Source organism: Gadus morhua, chromosome 13, assembly GCF_902167405.1.
Source record: "Gadus morhua chromosome 13, gadMor3.0, whole genome shotgun sequence".
Taxonomy (NCBI): Eukaryota; Metazoa; Chordata; class Actinopteri; order Gadiformes; family Gadidae; genus Gadus; species Gadus morhua.
Genome location: NC_044060.1, coordinates 10,983,316 through 10,999,849, shown reverse-complemented (window position 1 = coordinate 10,999,849; position 16,534 = coordinate 10,983,316). Strand labels below are relative to the sequence as shown.

The following is a 16,534-nucleotide window of genomic DNA, read 5'->3' as shown; positions in this document are numbered from 1 at the left end:
TTATTATTTCGAACGATCTGATTGGTCGGAAAGAAAGAAGCATTTCTATCGATCTGATTGGTCGAAAATATACATTCATTTCGAGGGATCTGGATTGTTCGGAAAACTTTTTTTTTTATACAATGATTGAATCATTAGCTCCATTATTTTGGTTTGATCAATGAAACACTTTTTTAGCGGTGTGATGCAGACTAACCCCACAAATTGTTTTAACCCAGGTCTTCAGATGTAGAATAATCCTCCTAATCTTCTTGAATGTTTTAAGTAACATTTTATATCAAATACCAGGGATTAATAAAGATTTTTTTATTTTACAAGTATAACAATATATATAGTTGCAAGCAACCATGACGGGGTCCTACATTTATCTGTGGTTATTTGTTCTTGGCATCAGTTACTCATTACGAAAATGTTCCGTCATCCAAAACCTTTGTCAAATCACCTAACAAAGTTATTGCTGTTTGACCCACAGTATATTATACAGGTATATTTATAGGTTAAGCTTCTGCACTATAGAATATTTGCAATTACCAACGCTTGCCATCATCACATGTCTCTTCCGTTCTTGTTCCGGGCCCAATTGTTGTATTGTAAATGACAACCTGTTCTTATATTGCCCATTTAACAGATTAATGCATGGTAAAATCCTACATGTAGTCCCTTCAAATATATACAAAAACACTTTCTCTCTCTGTACCATATTTGATGAAGTGTCTCTCGTTTCATTACCGACGGCACTTAATAGAAAAATCTTATAGTAACGCCTCCCCAATAGTGATACGAGCTTTCGGGTGTGCGGACATCATCCTGTACGCAACGTGAACCGGCTCTGTGAGGACAGCATTGAAGGTGTACACGTGTGTCTTTTCCCCGCTCAGGCAGACGTTGTAGAAGCTGAGCCTGTGGCTCTTGAAGCTCAGCCGCACCTCCAGAGTCCGTGACAGTGTGGTTAACTTCAGCGGCACATCGTGACCCCGCTCGAAAGCCCTCAGGCGGTTCTCGGACCACATCAGACACCAGGAGCTGCGGCTGCTCTCCAGTGCGCTGGGCAGCCCGCTGCGGGCCAGCCGCCCGCTGTAGCATACGCCGATGGCCCACGGGGCGCCTTCCAGCTCCACCCGCCAGCAGTGCTCCCCACCGGAGAAGCTCTGGCTGCTGAGCACCTGGAGGAAGCTGGTGAACCTCTCCGGAGAGGTCGGATAGGCCTGCTTGGTGGCACCGTAGGTCACCGTCTTCATGTCACCCGACAGCACCAGGTTGGGGTGGGCGGTGTCCGGGTCGAAGGTCACCTCCGACGGGTTGAGAAGGTTCCGGAGCGCGCGGTGAATGTCTCCCGTGCCCGCCTTGAAATCAGCGTTTGCTGCCTCCAGCTTGGCGCAAGCGAGCGTGACGTTCCTTTTTGATGCGGTTCCGGGCTCCGCCTCTTCCCCCGCCTGAGGCTGGCTCATCAGCTGCGCGATGCGTGGCTGCAGGAGGTTCAGATCCTCGGTGAACGTGGCTTTGTCGTCTTCGGTCAACAGGGACTCTGCGCTGAGCACTGTGTGTCTCAGCTGCTCGGTCAGCTGGGAAGCCTGACTCACCCTGGCGCGTAGGTTACCCTCACCCGGGCTCAGCTCTCCTTCGATTAACCGGGTCACCGCCTCACTGTAGGTCAGGGACAGAGCTTGGATGTCATGAAGAAGTTTTGCTGCGGCCGCTCTCAGCTCCTCATTGGCGGCACTCACCTCCTCCTCCCGTTCCTTCTCCTTCCTCAGAGCACACTCGGCCATGTCTAACCTGACGGTCAACTCTGTGAGTTGGGAGGCCAGTCGGAATTTAGGTTCTTCCATCTCAGTTTTCTTTGTTGCGTTGCTTTCTGGTTTAGGTGGAGTGGGCAGGTGCAGTTTAGGAGATACGGGTAGGGGCCCTGAGGAATCTAACTCAGTCCTGTAGCCATCTTGGACCTCCAGGGGATTCTGCTTCTCAGGCTCATTTAATTGGCTCTGAGCTGGTTCGGTTGCTTGGTAGCAATAGCATGTTACCTCTCTATGTTCTGTTGCGGTCATTTCTTTGCCACAGTCTAAGTATGATTTGTTTGCATTGACATCACTTCCAAGAGCAGCTTTATGTGCTTCAACCATGCTGCACATTTTCATGTTCTTCACCAAGGCATCAGTTCCACCGTACTCCTGCTGGCATTCAGGGCAGTTGTTTTGATCAAGTCCTGCAGACATGGTCTGTAAACATGGCAGACAGTAGATATGTCCACAGGGCAGAGACATTGGCTCAGAGAACAGCTGCAAGCAGATGGGACAAGTAGACTCCCTCTCGTTCTTGGCAGAGATGGTTTCCCCAGTACAGGACATGACTGCTGGCTTTAAACAACAAATAGCAATAGTCATGAATTGCCTAGACAGGTTTGTAGTATAGCCTACATGCACACAAAGGCTAATAGATAATTAAACAAAAGTAAAAGCCAAGCTGCTAGTCGATTTGCATTTCGTCGCTAAGCTATGAAAGGCCTAAAGTCAGACACTTTATTACTCATAGAGCAAGGTTCAATCGATGTCGCACTGGGTTCGGTTTGTTTGCTCAAGTTTCGTTTTGCAACGCGTTTCTAAGGAACACGATCCCAAAGATGAAAGTACATAATATCCCAACGGTTCACCGGTAAACATTTTATTTTAAATATACAACGTTATAGCTCTAGTCATATTGCCATCAAACCGTGCATGCCTATTTAGTTTAATTTCAGATGATCTTTCCCATACAACTTTCGTAACTTACCGTTTTTTAATGTTTAAATGACAGAGCAATTTAAGTGTCGAAAGAAATCCTTTGTGAGAAATAAACAAACCTGTGGAGTTGAGTATGTTTAAAGGCGAAGTGGAGGTGCGCTCCTGTCAGACGCTGCTCTTCCTCGCGTCAACATAGTGAATGTGGCGCGCAGCAGAGACCGTCCGTAGCCTAGTCTGTAGCATCACAGGAGGTACGATACGGAAACAGCGAGGTTGTTTGGGAAATACATTTTGTCGTATTTTTATTGGTGTAAGTCGGAGCTATTCAAGATATACATAAATTCAAGTTATTATAAAAAAACATGAGCTATCGTAATGCACTCTATATTCAGATAGTATCGTGGCCTACAAAAGAGAAACGAAAGCCACGTTAATAACAGCCTGTATAAGATCATGTTGTAGCATGATTAAATGGCAACTACGCCTCCGTTCATGCGGTTTAACTATTTCTTAACTTTTACAGGGACGAAACATCCGCATCAGCTTATAATGTAGGCCATAGTCCCCTCAGTATCTGAGGGGACTATTCTGCCCCTCAGATACTTCAAATATATTCACTTATTATATTAGGGAGGATGTTCTATTTTCAACCATGATGATACAACGATTAGCTAAAACAATATCCCCAATCCTTCTCATCTGCATTTAATTTAGGAAGAGCAACATGAGATACAGTTGCAGTAGACTAATGTAGCCTACAGTGTAGCCTTCACTTGATTAGACTTTGACCGTGAACAATTCAGCAACAGTAAAATTTTCCAGGATGGGCAGGGCTTTATTTGAAATCCTTAAGGCACCATTTTTCTTTTTTCATTTCTGTCTTTGCTTAATATTTCTTTGGAATGTCTACGGGCAGGTCCAGTTCATCAATCGAAAGAAAACCAGTTAAAAACATGTTTTTTGTGCATTTCTATGATCATTATACAGATCCTAAAAAAGGTCAGGGGTAAACAGTATTGCACAGCAGTCTTTCATGAAACAGTCATTAGTGAATATGATAAATTCCCTGCATTTGCAGGGTTGCATTATGTTTGTTAAAAAGATATATCAATTGTTATATAAATAAACAGCTCTGCGGCATCCACAAATAAGTTACATAGATTCCTCTATATTTCTTGCAACAGAAAAACTAGGATAGAGGGAGGACAGAGGAAGACACAGCCCCAGGTGAGAGCACTGCGAGTGGGCACATCTCCCTCACAGCATGGCCTCTAGGTCAAGGGGAGGCAGAGGCTCTCTCCAGTAGGAGAAGTGACTGAACTCGGGACACTCGAAGCCGGATGCAGAGCTTCCCCGGACAGACAGCATGGGGAAAAAATGCTCCACCAGCTCACCGAGGTGGTTGTACCTGAAAACACACACACACACACACACACACACACACACACACACACACACACACACACACACACACACACACACACACACACACACACACACACACACACACACACACACACACTTAAAAATCAATTCAATTTGTAAATATATTGTGATCTCTTCAACGGGCTTCTTACGAGGATTTGTTTCCTTTGGTCTTCTCCTGGGTGAGCTCTCCTTTGGGGTTGATGGTGAAGATCCTGGTGTCGGGAACGCCCACTTGCTTATAGGCATAGGCATCCTGCAATATGATGAATGTTTAGATGAGATTCGACATTATTGCACATATTGTAATTGCACACATTATAACGACTCAACAAAATGTAGTAGGCAGCTAACCAGGTAGTACATAGTGGCATTAAGTGCAGGCAGGCTTCTTAATCAACCAATGGCAGGGAGATAAGGAAATTTGGCAGGTAAAAGTAAATTCAGGATTAAAATATTTAAATAAATCGCTCGGTTGGTAGATTCTTTCACTCAGGCAGGTATAAACAAACATTTCTAGGAGTTGATTTAGGACCCTGAGGGCAGGTTTACATTTGAGTGCAAATATGAATGGGTAATTCAGTGAGTGGCCATGAACAACAGTGTTTCATGATCTTCCCTGACACACACACACACACACACACACACACACACACACACACACACACACACACACACACACACACACACACACACACACACACACACACACACACACACACACACACACACGTTAGGACACTTACATTGGTCCTGTTACCAAAAGCTGCATAGAAGGGCTGTCGCTGTGGGTTGAAGAGGTCTTTGATGTCAGTTAGACAGGCGATCTTGAACACCTCAGGCTTCTTCTCAATCACCTCTCTGCACATATGGGGAACACGTTGTTAAACAATAATAAACAAACAATAACTACATTCCAAGTCAATTTGAGCAACCTGAATTAATACTTGAATCAAAAACCCTGGACCAAATCATTGGATTGAATACTTTCATATCAAACCATTGTCGTTTCAATGGGTGTGTATTATTTGTCAATCATGGGACACCTGATACCTCACAACAATGGCATAATAGAACTGTCGACTAGATGTTTCCTTGACAACGCAAAAACAATATGCTGAAAGAATATTAGAATTTCCGCTGATTTAAGGCAATAACATAATATCACCAGCCCCATTATACATTATTTTCCAATAACAGGACACCCCGTCATGGTTAAGTAGATACTTGAGATCTTCAATTCAATCCATTCATGAGATGTAAATTGTCCATGGAGTGTAATTTTGTTTGCATAGCATAGACCCTATTCACCAATGAGTGGTTAGACTAAGGCTTACTTCTGGATTGTAGTCAAGCCTATTATTTCATAACATTCTATTTTACCTTGTGTGCCTTTCCCAAGTAGTAAGCAAACACTAAAATCTCCTCAAATGTACAGCAGCAAACATAAAGCCCAAAACACTTAGCCACATTGGGACAGATGCAAAACATGTTTTGTTTTTTCCTAGTCCGACACAAGCTAAATACATTCACGCTCTGTGTGCTTATTAAAACATGATTTTATAAAAAAAATTGGGTCACTTTAGCTTGGTTACTCTTTTAAGGTGGCATAGGCAATTCATTTGAGGAAGCATTTATTTTGTTGTAATTGGGAAGTACAGACAATTTCCACAAATATGAGAAAGAAAGGAAAAAAATCAGGAATCTGTAGGAGAAGCAGGCCTGTAATAATAGCGTCCAATCCTTTCATTCTGTATGAATTAATTTATGGTCTGTCTACCTACCTACCAACAGCACACACTCTGCCCGCGCATTCATTGCATGACTGGAGTCTTCCACAAGGCTAGGCACACCTATTGCTAAAGCTAGTGAGCTAGTCACGTGTTTTGGGGGAGAGGCTTTGGAGGGAGGCCTAAAGGGAGGGCTGGGATTTTTCCGTTCAAAATAGGCCTTATTCTCTGTCAGGCTTTTTCCAAATTGCCTACCCTTCCTGTAAATAATACTTTCAATGACTTTAAATTATGCTTTGTAATCCTGGTGCAGGTGAGTACGACCTAGTGTAGGACTTACCTGTGTAGCGCTGAGAAGAGACTGCTGGGAGCTAGCAGGACGGGGCCTTTAGGAAGAACCGTTCCTTTGTCGTTGACCCACCGCAGGTAGTCCTTGGTGATAGCAGCCATACCGATGGCACGGGCGGAACAGTACAGGAACTTATAGCCATTTCTATAAGGGGAAAAACAGAAACATCACTTTAATAACAATATTTACAAAAATATTTGTTACATTGCTAGTAGAACCAATATTTTATATATAATATCATTTATCAAAAATAACTTTTTATATTCCATCATTTGGTACAAGTTTTTTTATTGATTACATTGTACGTAACATACTTGTGTATTTTGTGGTATAGTTTGGCGATGCCTTGGTGTGTCCAGTCTTTACCAAACTGAGGCAGGATGTGGCCGAGTGCATCAGACCTATAGGAGAGAGACGGGGATGTCATGACAATGTGAGCATGTACATATAAACATCTACTGTATACGACACACACACACACACACACACACACACACACACACACACACACACACACACACACACACACACACACACACACACACACACACACACACACACACACACACACACAGCACAGGTTTCTATCTTTACTTGGTGATGGTTCCGTCGATGTCGGAGATGATGACGCGGTCGTCCCAGTTCCACAGGTAGATGGCGGCCTCACAGCGACAGGTGCCCTGGTATTGGGTGGTCACGCTGAACACTACCTGGTTGGCCCCGTCCCGCAAATTTAAACGCTCCTGAATACACAGAGGCAAAGTTCTGAAGGTTAAGCTGCGGTGGAAGGGTTTAAAGTGGACCAACAACAATCTCATGCAAAGCGTGTATTCAAACCTCGTCTGGGTTCATGCAAACGTACAGAGAGGATTAGAATGGGCTGGATGGTCACGCTGTGTGTCTCTTGTGTGTAGCTCATACTATTTGCTCAGAGGTGAGGCGTAGGGACTTCTTGTACATCTGGCTGATACACTGGCAGGTGCTCATGCTGTCCGATGATTGGCTGTCTGTTGGCATGACGGCTTGTCGACCAAGCCCCGCCTCCTCGTCACTGAACATGTCATCCAGGGTTGCCCTATGGAGGGGTTGGAATATTATTTATTTATTTAAATATCGCTGGTCAGGCTAGTCTTAATCTGGAGTGACTGGAGTTGAATTAGAGCAGATTCCACATCCAAATGTGTATTTGTGAAGTTTTTAAGTTCTGAAATAATTTATGAATGCATGTTTTATGTGTCTGCCTTCACTGTCCATCTTTTTTATGAATTTCAAAGAATTTGTGAGGCCCAACGTAATGTATGTCAAATGTACACAATCGGGGTAGCAATCCGAATAACGGCTAATAAAGTGCCTAACAGGAACTGACTGACTCAACAGTTTTATGTTCAGGAAGCAGCTTGACCTTGATATTAAGATAACCAGCACAACAACAGCCTCACTCCCTGTTCAATGTTGACTTCTGTCTGCACACGTGACATCAAACTTCAACAGAACCTCCTGCCAGGAGGCATGACGCCAGGACGCTTTGTAATGACGCCGCCATCTCTTGCGCTATTGCCGTCAAAGTTGACCACAATGCGATATTGTCAACATATCTAAAGTCTTAGCAGTTTTAGGTTTAGAATTATGGTTATCATCATAAGGTCAACCTACTTTATTGTTGGGGAGGCAGAGAGGGACACCTCTTGTTCCTGCGTTGAGGGCTTTGGCTGAAAAGGTAACAAAGCAGAAAAACAGCCAAAGTATTAGAACCTTATTCAAAACAGGATCATACAAAGGCTTAACGTTCAGAACTACTTAGACCTGAATCCCCCGAAGATCATTTCTAATAATATATACATTTCAATATTGATGAACACTTTTCTATTGTTACATCCAAAAAAAACATACATTCATTTCATTGAGGTGTATCAGAGTATGTACGTGATGACAGGGAGAGAGAGTTCTAAGCTTTGGTCACCTGGTTGTTGTCCATGTCCCGTCTCCTCCAGGAGAACCACCAGCGGCCAGACTTCTTTGGCATCTTGTCCTTCACTAGCCGGTCCACAGCACTCTGTAACACACACACACACACACACACACACACACACACACACACACACACACACACACACACACACACACACACACACACACACACACACACACACACACACACACACACACACACACACACCCCTTAGTATCTCGGTTCATCCGAACCAAGGGCATCTTTCCTAGTGCTATTGTTTCATGTATATTACAAATATTGAACTATATAAATAAGACTGACCAAAATACATAATTTTTAGCTTTGAATATTACTGCTTTTTACTGCTTAAATTCGCTGCTTGTGGCTTTCGGATCGACTCATTGGCCCTAGTTGACTTGGTTAACGCAGAGCTTCAAGGCAGCCAAAAAGATTCCGAAGACACACACCTTTATTTTGCATACTAAATATATGGTATACCTTTGGAAGATTCTTCTGGAAGGCTTGCTTTGACAAAATCATTGGAGCTGCTACGGCCCAGTTATAGTACCTGGACCATAGAGAAAAACATCAGTGTGAGAAGCTATGGATTGATTTGAAGGAAACAAAGATAAATTATTTGCCAATAATTATTATGTATTAATCCGATCAATAAATTATAGCTGATTATTGGAGCCGATAATTGGAAGCCAATATTGCCTCAGCTGGCTTAACCATAGGGCTTCACAAGTGATGCATGCTGTTGTCGTGCCAACATAATGATTGAGTGTGTCACAAACACATCGAGCTCAACTGACCAAGCACTTTTTTACCAGCTTTTCCCCATTATAGAGCTTGGTTTACAATTATGAGTGATGAGTGATATCGGTCATCTTATCGGTAATAGCCACGAAAAGCAGTTATAGTTATCGTCATCGACTGACAATATATATTTAATATGTTCTTAATTATTGGCTGCATCTTACTGAGAGTTGATGCAGATCACCAGGTTGGGGTCCTCAATGATCCCTGGGTTCTTTAAGAAGTCTTTGAAGGTCACAATATGCTCTTTAAACTTTTCTGTACAGATGGGCGACACAAGGAAGCAGAACACAACACAAATGGTATTAAACCTCACAGCAATCCTATACGCCTCACACACATCCTTACACCATCATGTCTGCTACACACCTTGGCTGATGCTGCTGGTGTCTCCCACGCAGCCACAGAGGGACATGCTGACGTCCATGGGGTCCGTGGTGGAGTCCGACAGGTACTCTGCGCCGCTGTCCATGGCCCCGCTGCCCACCGACTGGGGGGACTGGGTCCCCGAGGTGGACCCCTGGTCGGCCCCAGAGCGGGATGTTGCCTCCATTTCGCTAGAGGAAGAGCAGACCTCACATTTTTTAATGATTTTTACTTTATTCATGACATGACATGAAAACTGGGTTATTTTCCTAATGTCGGCCAAGTTTAGAGTGAGTTACACATCTTTTAGTATTTGTGACCCGTTACCCTTGTCATAAAGCAGTCCATAGGATCAACGGTTTTAGACAATATGCAAATATCTCAGGAGATCCTTTCGATCTCCTACCGAAGCCCCTCATATTAATGCAGTCTTTGCCAACCAAAATAAGTTACCTTTTGGGGAAGTATAGTGCAGCTACTTCAGGCTCCAGCGTGGTCAGATCATCCAGGTAGATGCCTGTTGGTCCCAGGTGTTGACTGCGTTTACCTGTTGAGAAATCCATCAGGGATGCCACCAATCAGCCATTGTCTTCAGCTAATTCCTAGTATGTTTGATTACGCTGCAAAAGCGTTTTACCTTTTTTCCTGTCCTGTTTATCTGCTTTGGTGGAATCTTGAGGAATTTCTGCCGTTTGATTTGTTAATAGGAGGCCTTCTGCTTCTCTGTCGGTCAAAGTTGACGCACCCTCTTCATGTGCCTCCGTACAGTCGTCATTGCCGCCAGAAATAGTAATCATGGCACCCATTTCGCTGGGCTCAACCATGGCGCTGTGCTGCTCTAAAATGTCTGTGCTACCCAATAACTCTACCCTACTGTTTTGGGCTGTGACAGATATAGACCTGCCAGTGGATGTGTTGATCATTTCGTCGCTGGCTAGTGTGTCCGTGACGGCAGTACAGGCCTTTCTCTCTGGACAGTTCTGTCTTACAGAGCCAATGCTACCAGTCGGAGGGATCTCACACACCGCAACGGATGTGGTTTCATCTTTGGATTGGCCGTTTTCAGGCCGGGCGAGTTCAGAAGAGTCAGTCGACTCAATCGGGGAGGTTCTTTGGTCCTCTCGCTCTGCATCGGATGGGCATCCCTCCGCTAACGTCTTCTCTGCCTCACAGCTGTCCGTCTGAGTTAATGAGTTGTTACCGAGTTGTTCCAAAGGAGTGTCCATGCTAACCGGGGCTAACGAGGCTGGAGTGTCATGCAGTCCATTAGGGGTGGAGTGGGTTATAAGAGGGGTTATATCCAGTGTTGGCATGGACGAATGTGGGGAAAAGAGATCAAGGTCTAGGGACATAGTCCTGGCTAGCGGCCTCACCACAGTCACACTTCCAGCCCGGCTACAGTGAATGGTGGTTTGGACGTCGTCGTCGTCGTCGTCGTCGAAGGAATCCTGCCTCTCAATTGTGCGGAAATTGGAGTGGCCTAAAGTGGAAACGCGATGCGACTCCGCAAGGGATCTCTCTGACTGACGGACCTTGGGGAAACCACCCCAGTTCCACTGCATCTGAGGGCCAGAAGACTCCTGGGGTTTCACCACAAGCTCAGAGTCACTCTTAGGAGAGGACGAGCGACTGTAAAACACACTGTTGGAGATGAGAGGAGAGGAGAGAAATAATATATCAGGGAGAGAAGATGCTAAAAATGTTTTTTTTATTTTTTATGAAGGACTAGAATCGTAATTCAAATGGTTGCAGTCAAAAGCGCTTGCCTCCTGGTTCGCAAGTGTGACAGCAGGAACTACAACATCTAACAGGAAAACATTGCTCACCATTCAGGGGGGGAACACTCTCCTTCTGAGTGGGGGTGAACCTCTCGGGTCTGCGTGGATCCTGGCTCCTCGGATATCGAGAAATAGATGGACTTACTGGAAGACACACGCGACAAATTCATTTGATCGGTCAACATCACTGGCTTGAGTTTAGCGTCAAACCATCATGAAAAAGCATGCATAGAACATTTTATATAGCCTTTAGACCACAGTACTGAGGTACTGGAACAACAACAACACAATCTCTCGTCAATGTCTGACAGGAAAGTGGTGCTCAGCCAAACATGGCGGTGTTCTTTCATGTTCCAATGTCGCAATGTTTTTGACGCTAGGTGCTTCCAATGCTGTACGCATTCTAACGAGCACGGATCCTTTTTATCTTTGGCTGTGTCATAGTAGCATATTTGTCTTTGTATAAAAGATTTGTCCATAACCGGTCAAAAGTAGCCTTGATGACCGACCTGAGTTGCAGTTGACTGACATACTGCTCCTTGGCAGGGCTTTCCTGCTCGTTCTGCTCCCTCTCCCGCTCTTCTGAGGAGGAGCCGCCCTCCTCTCTCAGGTGGGAGTCGGAGCGGAAGCGTTTCCGACGTCTCTTCTTCCTGCGGGGCGGCTGTGCCCCGCCACCGACGGGGGCCACCTCGCCGTTCTCCTCCCCCCCTAGCTCAGGGAGCTCCATGGGGATCGGGGAGGTGCAAAGGTGGGCCGGCACTATGAACTGATGCACAAGTGATGGGGGGGGGGGGGTAAATGTATTGTCACAATTGGTTTGGGGAAATTTCAGCGTATAATTGGTAAAAAAAAAAAAACGTTTTAAGTATGGGGTCATCAGCCTACCTCCATGTCCTCATTTTCCTCCACGAAGAATGCTTCTCCATTGTCCCCTAGTTTCATGTGAAGGTTAACTGGCTCTCCATTGATCTCGATGTCCACCTGGCCACACCAAACAGCATCGAGAGAGGACGTACTTAGTGGAAGAAATCTGGGACTACGTTACTATTTAGACATGTAGGACACACACGTTCAAACACAAGACTCGCATTGACTTCAGAAACAGGTCATTAAGGAGCAGAGAGGGGTAAGTCATCTTGCTCAAGCATACTAGGTAGGCAGTTGGCAATTGAGATCGCTCAAAGTACCATGCAGCTGGAGGTTGAACACCTTCGTAGCCACTAAAGTTTAAATGATCCTACCTTCTGTGGACATGAAAAGAAATCACAGTGAGCTACGAGGCCAAGCAGAGGGAGACCCACCACTTTCTCCTTTGAACGCAGCACGCCCAGTTTGCCGAAGCGCACGTGGAAAGGGGAGCACTGGTACGAGCCGTCGGGTTGGCGCACGACGATGACATCGATGCCCCCGGTCAGCGTGGCGGGGTTAAGGCCTCGGTAGAGCTCCTTCACCGTCACGAACACCGTCTCCGCCAGCTGGCCCACCAGGTTCATGGTCTGAGACTTGGGTTAACATCAGATCGGTTAGGTCAGGCCTAGTCTAACTCATGTCCATTGTCAACATCATACTGGTCGGAAATGTCTTCAGAAAAGCGTCTTCTATACGATGCTAACGTCTTACCTAGAAACAGAGACTATATTGATAAAAAGTATTTTTGTTTATTTCCTGTTCCAATATAGAAGGTCCGACTGCTCACTCTGATGTACTCACACAATGACTCTAAACTAAGATAAGTTTTGCACTTTTATAAATGCTAAATCTGACCTTTGGATTGGGGTCTTGTGAGAATGTGGACTTAAGGTATACTGCGCGAAACCTAAGTGAGTCATGGGACTGCTGAAATATCGTCATTACAAGATCAATGCGGGCCGTTACTGTGCAATCTCCTTTGTTCCGGTCTTATGAAAGTATGAAAATAGATAATAGCTCCTATGCTAGACCTGTTCCTATGCTAGACCTGAGGACAAAGAAAACAGAAATTCTTCAAATCTAAGTGGATATAATCAGGACAGGACCTGCTTGTTTATTTCAAACAAGAATCAGCATGTCCCACCATGAGCGTCCTGGAGCCAAGACTTTTCCGTGTGGTCCATGGTATCCCACACTGGAGGAGTGTGTTTGATGACATCATCACACAGACACGTTTGCACTTTGTGAAGCGTTTCACAAACTATGTGAAGATATTTATTTATTGATAGACTTAAAATTGTGGACATCAATGTCCATCGTATATTGTACTTTGTATTCAAGTAAGATGTATTCAAGTATTTATTATGAAACTATTTTGTAGCCATCTCAATAGTGTAACCTTCACGATAGTTACGTCCTTGCCATTGAAAAGGTTGCACATTGTTTGTACACAGAAGCGGAACATTCATTAGTAATTACTAAACATATTATACACTGAGATTTGGAAGCATGTCCTAAAGCAGCCCCACAACACAAAAGTCAAAGATCAAGCTATCAAATGTCTCACATCACCAGCAGTCTTACCCAAAGCGAAGTACGCAGGTGTCTCTGCCCAACCAGGCCTTGTCCCCTCGAGCCCCTTTCGGCCATAAGATGTCTCAACCGCCTTCATCTCCCAGAATCCTTTGTGACACCGATTTGACCTACCATACCCCCATCTTTTACACTCCACTGAGATACTAGTCTACATTTTGCTACAGGACATTACTTTTTTTAGCTTTAAAATGTCAGACTCCTGTGAGGTTGGCTAACTATTCTTCCCATTTGGTTAGTGATCATCAATGTGGACAGAATAATCCAGTCCATAACAAGTTGGTAGGTAATATATACAACAATGGGTATACAACAAAGTATAATCACTATCACTTACATGTTAAGATTATCTTTATCACTTATACTCCCCACCAACCTGCACTCCATTAACACACCAGCCCTCACATAACTAATTCACACGTCCAAAAATCACACTGCACATGACAGCCAGAGCAGCAGTTTCTGAAAGGGTCGGCCATTCTATTCACATGGGCTTGGAACAAACGCGCACCCGCATGAACACAGTGAATAGATGATCCACACACACATTCTGGGCTCGACCCCCTGGGAACTGGGATGGAGGGTCTCTTCGGAAACTATAGGCCCTCTCGATGGGCACAAGCTCAGTCATGTCACCATTAGGAAAACTGATGCAAATAGACTTTTGTAATGAGCCTAATTCCGTGCCAATGCTACCTGTAGGCAATCATAACAGAACAAGGTAAGTTAAACAGCCCTAACCCGTGACACGTACCGCTTCATTTATTTATACATTTTATTTTAAGTTTATGTTTTACTCACTTCTGTATTCTGATGACGAATAAGTTTGGCGATTGGCTAGGTTAACCATTGTGGTTTTTTGTCAAACAGTGGCAACACTATGCAAGTGTGGAACATTATGGTGCAAGTATTTCAACGGCTTTGCTAAGGCTTGGTCAGCGTCGGAATAAAGTATTTTTAGTTTTATGTTTTTTTAGTTTGGGGGGAGGTTTGGCTCAAGTTAAACCGAATTGTTTCCATGACTTCACACGATATTCCCGAAATGCAATTGTTAGACTCCAAGGCAATATTCCTTTTTGTCTTTTGACAGCGAACTGTCAAAATAAACATTATAAATACTGTACAGACTGCAAACCCGATCGGCCGTGGGACGAGCATTGATCGATTTGAAAACTAAAGAAAGCGTTAATGTTGATAATATCTTCAGCCCGTTTTGAGAGACAGCACGCATTTGAAAACAGTACTTTGAGTTCCCCTCTAAAGAACGCCACGAAGTATTGTACACGTTCACCTTCAAGACACAAGAAAATACAGGGTCTCCCACTTGTTTCTTTGTAGTGTGGGCTGTATGATACTGTTGTCAATATTCATTTATATTTTAACTTTCTTACCTTTAATGCAGCCTTTGAGATGTATAGAAGATTAACCTGAATCCAAAACACTTCCTTGTATGTGTGCGGTTACTGGGAGGACCAATAACCTACTTCCCAGGCGTTCTCGTCTCACGAAGGGACGCCTGGGAAGAGATACTCCAGATGAGCGTTATCGGCGATAGAAGGAGATGGCGGGATTTACAGTTGCATGGCGGGGAGAGGCCAGAGAGAGGGCGGGACTTTTGATAAAGCATTATCCCTCTTATTTCCGTTACATGTTTCGGCTATTGTTAAATCATTCTTCAAAACGACCATTTGACATCTACGATACTGTGTGGTTGTTACTTTTCTTTGCATCGTATTCTTCTCGCCCTTTGGACTGTTAACTGGCGTAGACAGCTCATTGGAATAAAAAGACCGGAAGTGTCGTTGCGGTAGACCGGTGTAACGCTACAATTCAGAAAACTCCCTAAACCTACACGCTCATGAAAGACGGATTCCATCAATCATTGGAAAAGCCAACCATCAGACAGACAATGATAAAATCCCGCCTCTTGTGTTTATTTTGCCATCAAAACGTGTTATGCATAACCTCTGACCTCTGTTATCACTGTCACAACTTCAAAACTAAAATGTTACCGTGTACAGCTTTAAGCACCAATCCGGTTTCTGAAAATATATATTTGTACATTCTAACTTGAACACGTTTTTGCACATAGAAAAAAAAATGTAAAAATGCGATGTCATTCCATTATTTGTCCTGCATAAATACATAACCAATAACACCGCTATTTACAACCACACGATTTACTTAAAAAAAGAGGAAATACATCCCTGACCATATAAATACATATCGATAACTACTTTCGCCAAGAACCGATTACCAAAGCATAATATAAGCGGCAAGATGTATGCTACAAGCCTACTTTTTCAGCAATGTAACCTGCTGTCCAAGCAGTAGCTTACCATCAGAACACAACACCTGGTATTGACCAGCAGAGGGCGCCCATGTGCAAGGCCCCAATATAAGAAGAGTGTGTTTAGAAGAGTGTTCTCCACAGCGTTATTTACCCACTTTGTTGAACTTAATTCAACAGAAGCATTATACAAGTTACTGACCTTTGTTATCACTGTCATATTTTATTACATTTTTAATTAGCATTGTTTGATGTGTCTGCTATAGATTTGTTTCTGTGTTCTAACAGCAACCCTTTTTGGCTGTTATGCATAAACTGTATCGTATTTGTATACGTATGATCTGTTACTATCTATAATTTATCATTAAAAATTATAATTGAAAACAAAAAAAACAGTTTTTATTGTGTTTAATCATTAAACAAGTCATGCTAGTTAAATTAGTCTAATACCAATTACACACCGAGTGCAGCACCAAAAATGCAGTGCTTTATTGAGTAGATTAACGATTTACATAAAAAAAACAGCCACAACCACAAACATATGGATGACTGGAGGGCGGAGGCCCATAACAGGGAAAACCATGATGAGGTACCCTGAAAACATCAT

The 16,534-nt window shown here is 43.8% G+C and overlaps 2 protein-coding genes across 4 annotated transcripts; both read right to left on the bottom strand.

Moving 5' to 3' along the window:
* Window positions 1-291: 291 nt before the first annotated feature.
* Window positions 292-2,964, bottom strand: trim107 (tripartite motif containing 107). The gene is made up of 2 exons (XM_030374732.1): window positions 2,837-2,964; window positions 292-2,354 (listed from the first exon to the last, which is right to left on the bottom strand). Exon 2 carries the CDS (start codon window positions 2,343-2,345, stop codon window positions 753-755), a length of 1,593 nt encoding a protein of 530 aa, XP_030230592.1. The 5' UTR covers window positions 2,346-2,354; window positions 2,837-2,964; the 3' UTR covers window positions 292-752.
* Window positions 2,965-3,526: 562 nt separating this feature from the next.
* LOC115557131 (phosphatidate phosphatase LPIN2) lies at window positions 3,527-15,316 on the bottom strand. 3 transcript variants are annotated; one of them, XM_030374729.1, is made up of 19 exons: window positions 15,029-15,316; window positions 12,437-12,637; window positions 12,021-12,116; window positions 11,645-11,901; window positions 11,184-11,279; window positions 9,995-10,998; window positions 9,811-9,907; window positions 9,361-9,548; window positions 9,156-9,249; window positions 8,671-8,740; window positions 8,182-8,274; window positions 7,875-7,930; window positions 7,143-7,296; window positions 6,816-6,964; window positions 6,536-6,622; window positions 6,213-6,365; window positions 4,889-5,003; window positions 4,295-4,398; window positions 3,527-4,125 (listed from the first exon to the last, which is right to left on the bottom strand). In XM_030374729.1, the coding sequence occupies exons 2-19, from the start codon at window positions 12,626-12,628 to the stop codon at window positions 3,975-3,977; spliced, it is 3,156 nt and encodes a 1,051-aa protein (XP_030230589.1). In that variant the 5' UTR covers window positions 12,629-12,637; window positions 15,029-15,316; the 3' UTR covers window positions 3,527-3,974. The 3 variants fall into 3 exon arrangements, with proteins under 3 accessions (XP_030230589.1, XP_030230587.1, XP_030230588.1); XM_030374727.1 differs by lacking the exon at window positions 15,029-15,316 and adding an exon at window positions 13,629-14,132; XM_030374728.1 differs by lacking the exon at window positions 15,029-15,316 and adding an exon at window positions 13,629-14,122 and having other exon boundaries at window positions 9,811-9,904.
* Window positions 15,317-16,534: the final 1,218 nt, after the last annotated feature.